The sequence below is a fragment of the Anarhichas minor genome, unplaced genomic scaffold (genome assembly GCF_050575085.1).
Source record: "Anarhichas minor isolate MPS153535 unplaced genomic scaffold, ASM5057508v1 ptg000063l, whole genome shotgun sequence".
In the NCBI taxonomy this organism is placed as follows: Eukaryota; Metazoa; Chordata; class Actinopteri; order Perciformes; family Anarhichadidae; genus Anarhichas; species Anarhichas minor.
Window position 1 is genome coordinate 1,038,398 of NW_027466509.1, and position 8,477 is coordinate 1,046,874.

Below are 8,477 nucleotides of genomic sequence, written 5' to 3' on the forward strand. Positions count from 1 at the left end.
AGCAGACCTGCACCGAGCCGAGGACCGCTCTGTCTCTGATGAACAGTCGGACGAGCTCCGTATGATGGATGGATCTGCTCGGAGTGCGTTGCGCGGAGGTTTTTGTTAGATGTGAGGGGAACTAAGTCCGAGGTGGTTGTTTCCTCTGCTGGTGTGGATGGACAGGTCAGGAGTGCGTGTGCAACACTGTGGCTCCGTTGGATTTATTCACCGCATCCTCCTGGGATTCATGTGCCTCGAGAACCCGTTTCTTCATCGGATGAAATAAAAAGGAGAATGTATGGAATAAACCAGCGCTGTATTTACATGTAAGACGATGGAATAGCTGTGTTTGTGTGACTGCCACATAATGACTTCTTCATAATAACAACTCTTTATTATTGTTACTTCTGCAGATCATTTCATTTTTTCGTGCTGTGGTGCCATGCTCAGGTAAACGCACTTCAGACTTTCCAATATTAGAAATGCTCGACGAAGTAGAAAAAAGTTAATAACAAAAGTAATAACTAAATTCTGAATATTATGGATATCACTCTAATCTAATTGTAGAGAACATTGGATGCATCCAGCCTATTTAGGTGGTTATAAGATTGGCTATAGGCTACTTTTCTTTATCCCAGATTATCAGACTAGAAAGAAAAAAATTATGTATTTCATTTTTCCCTTTACATAAAAAAGGGGGAGAATCACCCGTCTCCTAATTTTAACCAGTATGTGAGGACGCAGGGCGCAGTGACGGACCAGCTCAGCCGCAGGCAGGTCAGGGTTTACCAGCTCTACAGCCGCACCAGCGGGAAACACGTCCAGATCCAGGGCAGAAGGGTCACCGCCACAGCTGAGGATGGAAATATGTTCGGTAAGTGCTGACCCGAGACCCGCTGTTAACCTTGTAGCACGTTTGGCCGCATATTCTTCTATGGAGTTGTACTCCAGAGAGGGGTTTCTTATTTTAATTCTATTTGGGACTATGACCCCAGATTGTGCCTCATTGAACTGCAGTCACACTGCCAAGTGTCCTACTTTGTGAAAAATGAAAAGGCCTCGATCTTTAAAAACCCCAGAGGGCTCAAAACACATCAAAAAAAGATATTATAGATGTTTAACCTGTTTCTCAAGTTGCAACTATCGCTGAGTAATCATTTTTCAGAAAATGCGTTAGCTCTTTGACGTGTGTGTAACGGTAGAGGTTCAAACATTTTGTTTTCTAACCTGGCAGTCAGCCCCCCCAGTATGACGAATCTCACTGTCAGCATGTCAAACCTGTTGTCATTCTTTGCTGTTTATGTGCTTTTCACACAAACACTAGCTCTTGGGGAACAGAGATTGTCCTGCTATGAATGGCAAAATATTGAAGAGATTCTTAAGAGGAATCACGGGAGAATCTTGGATGGAAGACAGTATATGGCCCCTGACGGTAGAGCCTCAGAGCCCCTGCTGGGAACCATGTCCTCAGGCACAAGCAGCAGTTTCTCCGGCCTGCTCGCCCCTCCCTCTGTGAGCTGTGTTCAGGCTTCTATGTTAATTCAGCCTCCCTGCTGTATCCATGAAGCCGTCGTCTGGTGAATAAGCGGCTGATTAGGACAAGTCCTTTGTCTCTACAGCCCCAATACACAAGGCTGCTGCAACGCCCAATAGCCATAATTAACTACAGGACAAATTCAATTGAGAATGTATATTCTGCTCTTTACTGTTCCGTGATAACATTTGTTCAATCATTTGTAAGAGGCAACCTGAGCTCTTATTGACTCAACAGCTTCTGGTCAGTTTCAGCTCAACAGAGACATCATCCACTGAAAACAGACAATTCACTTACTAAATTATGATTACAAAGTAAAAGCAAATTCTTCTAGTAACTGGTAACATAATAACCAGGTGACATGCATGTAACACCGACTGCATTGTCTATATTTCAGGTAATGCCGAGTCAGAAGGATATTTGTTCATATCAAGGGGCTGTATGTTTTGTATGGGATGTTACAAAGAAGCCTTGAAAACACAAAAACATAATTCAAAATGAAGACAAAGAGATGAGTCAGCGGTTGGTGATGTCACTGTGTTTTTGTGTTCTTTGCTTCACAGTGTTTTTCCCCTCCTTGACTTCCTCCTCTCTGTTTTCTGGCAGCTCGTCTCTTTGTTGAGACGGACACATTTGGCAGTCGAGTGAGAATCAGAGGTGCAGAAAGTGGGCGCTACCTCTGCATGAACCGGAAGGGGAAACTTGTTGGAAAGGTACGATATATACATTTCTGGATTCCTTTTATTTTTAAAACACGATGACTATTGGCCAGAAACCTTGTATTGATTTTAGATGGCATGGAATTAGTGCCTGGACAAAATAAAGTAAAAAGCTAATTGAACATATAGTATGAAACTATTATGCAGCCAAATTCTAGTTGCAAGCAGGATTTATATCAAGTCATCTTTGCATATTATGGCAAAAATGTAATTCACAAGGTAGCATTTGGCCAACAGATAAAATATACTTTGAGGGTGTACAAATCTAAAACCTGAATCCATATTTGAGCGTATCAGATCCACATACAACCCCACAATGTAGCTCCTATAAGCTTCAATCCGCTGTCACAGTCTCATAACTTGTCAGTGACCCTGTCATGGTGTGCTGGGAAAAAGGAATTGTCAGAGGGCTGAATGAAAGTCGATCAGTCTTGTTTGGTCTTAAAGTTGACTTTCCACTTCCTTCATGGAAATGGAAAAGATGGATTCACATATCTGGCTGACATGACTCGTCATACTATGTGTCATCATGGTTCAGAGGTGTAGACACTGGCTGCTGTAATGTCTGTTAATACATAGAACAAGTACACACTCTGCCCAACAGCTCTTGACTCGGAGAACCTGAGAGACAGTACATGAGTTCATACGACATTACTCCTTTTTAGAAAAACATTTATTTTTTACAAGAACTGACGAGCCCATTAAAGTTCAAAGTTGACAACTTCACAATGCTGACATTTGTAGCTGTGACATTGTCTGTGATAGTTTCCTTTAGATTGAGGTTTGACCTGTCAATCACATACCAGATATCATCTACAGTACACGAAAGACTTCAAGGAGAGAGATGAGCCTGCAATAGCTTTTTACATCTCTGTGATATGTTGATATCATTCATTTATGCATATATTTTTGGGCCTTATTTGTGTTTTGCCAAGAGCTATGAGAAGATCGATAGATACCACTATGATGTGTGTAGGGTAAATAAGAAGCTACCACCAGCAGGTGGTTAGCATAGCATAAATCATTTCTAATGGGGGGAACAACTAGCCTGGTTCTGTCAGAATGTAACAATATTCATCTAACAAATTGTGTTAATAAACAGCACATCTCGTGGTTTTACAGGAAGATTATAAGACAAACTGTTTATGTTAAACTAATGATTCTAAATGCAGCACTTGAAGCAGTTCAGCATATTTGAATAGAATGTGTTAGCGAGTGAGTTTTAGAGATGCTCGTCGACAGATGTTACCTTTGGACAGAGCCAGGCTACCAAGTCAACCGACTGCTTGCTAGCTGTAGCTTCATATTTCATGAACCAAAATAATAGTGTTATCGGCTCTTCAACAAAGCAAATAAGCGACTTCAAATATGTCAAACTATTCCTAAAAAATAATTTAACTCAAGAAACAGACATTTTTTTAGTTTGCGTTGCAATAAAAATGTCCAGACACATATAAAGAACAACAACTTAAAGGGTCCATTACACTGCAATATCTATCTAAAGTTTGCTAACATTAGCTAACATTAGCCACCATGAGCTACTGGTCATTCAATGTATCCTCAGACAACGATTCATATGATATCTTACAAAAAGTCCTCTGCCTTTCAGACGCTGCTCTGGGTCAGTAGGATCCTAGTAGTTGGCTCTCTGCCTGTCAGACGCTACTCTGGGTCAATTGGATCCTTGTAGTTGGTCCTGTACCTGTAAGACGCTGCACTGGGTCAGTAGGATTCTGGTAGTTGGCCCTCTACCTGTCAGACGCTGCTCTGGGTCAAAAGGATCCTAATAGTCAGTCCTGTGCCTGTCAGACGCTGCTCTGGGTCAGTAGGATGTTGTAGAATGTCCTCTACCTGTCAGACGCTGCTCTGTGTCAGTAGGATCCTAGTAGAATGTCCTCTACCTGTCAGATGCTGCTCTGGGTCAAAAGGATCCTAATAGTCAGTCCTGTGCCTGTCAGACGCTGCTCTGGGTCAGTAGGATCCTAGTAGAATGTCCTCTACCTGTCAGACGCTGCTCTGGGTCAGTAGGATCCTCGTAGTTGGTCCTCTACCTGCACTAATATATTCAAACCTTTCATTATTATCTCAGCCAGGTGAATCATGCAAGTGTGTGAAGTGAGTGAGCGCCTCTGTGTCTGTCCACGGCAAATCTTAATTTCTGCTGCAGCAAACTGCATAATATTTTTGGCGTCCAGTTCGGCTGCATGCTCAAGGACCTCTGGTGGTTGCGTGACTCACACTTTCTCAAAACACATTTCAACACTTGTTTGGCTAACAGTGAACAGAACTTCCCACATAGCTGACTGAAGATCTGTCACTTTGCGTCTGCTCTGCGCCTGCTCTGTGTCTGCGTCTGCTCTGCATCTGCTCTGCGCCTGCTCTGTGTCTGCGTCTGCTCTGCGTCTGCTCTGCGCCTGCTCTGCATCTGCTCTGCCTCTGCTCCACGTCTGCTCTGCGCCTGCTCTGTGTCTGCGTCTGCTCTGCGTCTGCTCTGCGCCTGCTCTGCGTCTGCTCTGCGCATGCTCTGCTCTGCGTCTGCTCTGCGTCTGCTCTGCGTCTGCTCTGCGCCTGCGTCTTCTCTGCATCTGCTCTGCGTCTGCGTCTGCTCTGTGTCTGCTCTGCGTCTGCTCTGCGTCTTCTCTGCGTCTGCTCTGCGTCTGCTCTGCGCCTGCTCTGCGTCTGCGTCTGCTCTGCGCCTGCTCTGCGCCTGCGTCTGCTCTGCGTCTGCTCTGCGTCTGCTCTGCGTCTGCTCTGCGTCTGCGTCATCAACTTCTCATTTACACATGTATTGTCAATAAAATCTAAACCTAAATATACACTTCAAGTCGCAGTTAAAAGGACCTGAGACCTGCGCCTGCACAGAGCCCAGACCTTTAGACTGTAGCACCTTATGCAGGAGTTATCACAAACTTACATTTGCATACGTACATTAGATGTTCATAATTATTACTACACTTTATGTATATATATATATTGTTAATTATAATACTTTGTGTTTAATCCATTTATTCCATCAACAACAAATCGGTTTGTATAATCCGGGTGTTAAATGGAGGGGGAGTAAGTTCCAACCACTTCCTGGCCATCAAGTGTCCTGCATAGATATCTGAGTTGAGGCTGTGATACACATAGAATAATACATTATGGTTCCAGTGTAATATTCACGGTAGTGATTTTAATGAATGAATTAGTTTTTAGTGATGGGCAGAACAAGAATACATTTGAATGATTTGCATTATTCTCTGTTTTAATGGATATTGTACATATTGATTGTGTTGTTGGTGATAAAGAATCTTTTGGATATTTCATGAGAACTTCCTCCATAAACCCGTGTTTATTGCCTTCAACTTCCACTTGTCATTTGTAACAGAAAGGATGCGTCATTTCCTTTTTCTAAAGGTACACAGTCTCACTTCCAGATGGTTTATGATATAGAAACTGTATGAATGGTTGTATCGGTGTGCTATGCAGCCTGTCCAGTTTTAATAACAGAAACCTTTTCTGTCTTCTCACGCAGCCCAACGGCCGGAGCAGGGATTGTATCTTCACAGAGATCGTACTGGAGAACAATTACACCGCCTTCCAGAATGCCAAGTATGAGGGCTGGTATGTGGCTTTCACCAGGAAAGGGAGGCCCATCAAAGCCTCCGGGACGAGGGAGAACCAGAGGGAGGTCCACTTCATCAAGAGGCTGCACACGGGCCCGCCCCCCTTCCCCAACACCGACCAAAGCAAACACTTTGAGTTCATCCGATTTCCGGCCACACGGCGAGCAAAGCGGAACAGGAAATCACGTACCTCTTCCTAACATGCAGCAAGACTGATGACAGTTGTGCTATAGGAAGAAACAGATGCCATTTTATTTTTGTATATTTTTGATAGTCAGAAGATGGTTAAAATTCCATAAATCTAAAGTAATATTGCTGTAAAATGATGATGTGTAAATACTGAACGAGCGTAAAGAAGATGGATTATATGTAATGGTGTCTCTGTGTTGGCGGGTGGAGAGGCCCGAGGGACATCAGGACTCGAGTGGTTAGTGAGTTAAGAACCTATCAGATCACTGCTGTGATACGGGCCGGTTCCATTGTTACGGTTAAAAAGCTGCTCAACGGATTCAACATGCGGCACAAACAGTGTACCACAATACACTGATGACACAAGTAAGAAGCATTCTCAACGTTGAGCTTCACATCATGCACTGTGCTACGCAGGGTTCCCACTGCTCCGTGATTATCTCACATTAATGCAGCGGGAGACAAAGCGATGCTCAACCCTTTCAGGAAATCTAAGAAGTGAATTAAAAGCAGTTGCCAGGTTCGCTTAGAAGCTGATCGGTCTGCAGCCATAAGTGCAACCTGTCAATCGGTTCTTCAATGTGTGATTCATAACACGGAAGAGTTCAGCGTAGTCAGAGAAGTCTACAGTAGTGCATTTGTGAAAGGCAACAGTTTAGAAAATCATGTCATGTCCAACACATACACAACTTGCATTGTTGTAATAAGCCAGCCTTTGGTCATCAGTTGTTTTCATAATGATGTTCATTTGTCTGTCCCCTGTACAGTATGAGTGCTCTAATATGTTCATGATTATCAAGATAAGTGTTCACCTTATATTTTATGAATGAAATATGATATTTATCCAATGTTGAAAAGGCATAAAATCTTATAAAAGGGACCTTAAGGAAGTTGCAAAAGGCAAATATGGATTTTATTCTTTTATTTTCTATTTTATTTACTTCAGTGTCAAAATATCACCAGAAGATTTGAGATTGTGGGACTCAGGTGAACCTCATGGTGGTGCTGGAGGACCGACTTGAATATCAGAAGATAGAATGAGAAGAATGAGGGCAGGAGGGGGCGAGTCCAAGTCCAGCGTCATCGTTTACAGCGCCGGTGGAGTTCATCCACACGCTGACGCTCCCATCACACATCCGATTAAAGCAATAGATCTATGAGTGGACCCACACAGTGTTATGAACGAAATCGTGCCTTCAGAAAGTTAAGAAGCCTTTTGACTCAAGATAATCTGATCGATTATCAAAGGGAGAGAGCGAGAGTACGGAAAGTTATTAAGTCATCAAAGGGGAATGCATGGAGGCAATTCTGTTCAGCTATTGGAAGAGAAATAGAGTTACGTGATGTTTGGACGATGATCAAAAAGATGAGTGGGAAAAGAAAATCAATTAAAATCCCAGTTTTGATAGACGGAGAATATCGGGCAATTACACATGAGGAGAAAGCTGCGTTACTGGGGAAGAAGTTTGCAAATGTTCATAGCGGAAGTCATTTACATGAGAGGCACAGACAGAGAAAAGAAGACATTTTAGCAGCACGTACAGAAGTTACAAAGAAAAAGGTCAATGAAGGAACACCTCTTGATATGGAGTTTACAATACAGGAGCTGAAAACAGCGTTGGAGGGAAGTGGGTAACTGCGCCAGGTCAAGACCAGCTATGCTACGCTATGTTGAGACAATTACCAGAAGAAGCCTTGGAAATTATTGGTAAATTGTTTAATATGATTTGGAGGGAAGGTGTAATGCCAAGCAGCTGGAAGAGTGCTTTGATTCTACCTTTTGGTAAACCTGGTAAAGAGCTTATGCTGGCAGTTACAGACCAATAGCACTGCCCTCTACTACCCAACCCTGAGACTCAAAAGACCTCGCAGTGTTCAATAACAATGCAAAGGACTGTGTAAAGAAATGGGAAACTGTCATAGAACCATCACGCTTCAGTGAAACGAAAAGAATAACTGACGTCTCATTTGTGCAAGTGGATGGAAAAGATCATCACGAGCAGATTAACTTATTTTATAGAACAAGGGCTTGCTAAATACATCTCAGTAGATCGACACTTGACGCATTGATAAAAGTTAGCAACGATGCAGAGAAAGCAATAAGTATGAAGGAGATTATGGCTATAGTCTATTTTGATATAGAGAAAGCATATGACTCCATGTGGAGAGAGGGCCTGTTGATTAAATGTATAAAATAGGTATTAGTGGAAGGATGTATAACTGGATATTGGATTTTTTGTCTGGACGATCATTCAAGGTAAAAGTTGGAGATGCCGTGTCAGAAGAATTCACTATAGTAAATGGGATCCCTCGAGGTAGTGTTATTAGCCCTATATTATTTAATATTATGATAAATGATGTCTTTATGGACATTGACAGAGATATTGGCTCCTTGCTCTATGCTAATGATGGAGCAACATGGAAAAGGGGAAGAAATATTAGACA

General features: G+C 42.6%; 1 protein-coding gene across 1 annotated transcript; it reads left to right on the plus strand.

Annotated features, from left to right (window-relative positions):
* Positions 1-276: 276 nt before the first annotated feature.
* fgf17 (fibroblast growth factor 17) lies at positions 277-6,043 on the plus strand. Its single transcript, XM_076078168.1, has 5 exons — positions 277-308; positions 396-432; positions 679-856; positions 2,123-2,229; positions 5,753-6,043. The coding sequence occupies exons 1-5, from the start codon at positions 277-279 to the stop codon at positions 6,041-6,043; spliced, it is 645 nt and encodes a 214-aa protein (XP_075934283.1).
* Positions 6,044-8,477: the final 2,434 nt, after the last annotated feature.

Coding starts and splice junctions, on each gene's coding strand:
- fgf17 (XM_076078168.1), top strand. CDS start 277: ATGTATGGAATAAACCAGCGCTGTATTTACAT. Junction 309..395: donor AACCAGCGCTGTATTTACAT/GTAAGACGATGG, acceptor TTACTTCTGCAG/ATCATTTCATTTTTTCGTGC. Junction 857..2,122: donor TGAGGATGGAAATATGTTCG/GTAAGTGCTGAC, acceptor GTTTTCTGGCAG/CTCGTCTCTTTGTTGAGACG.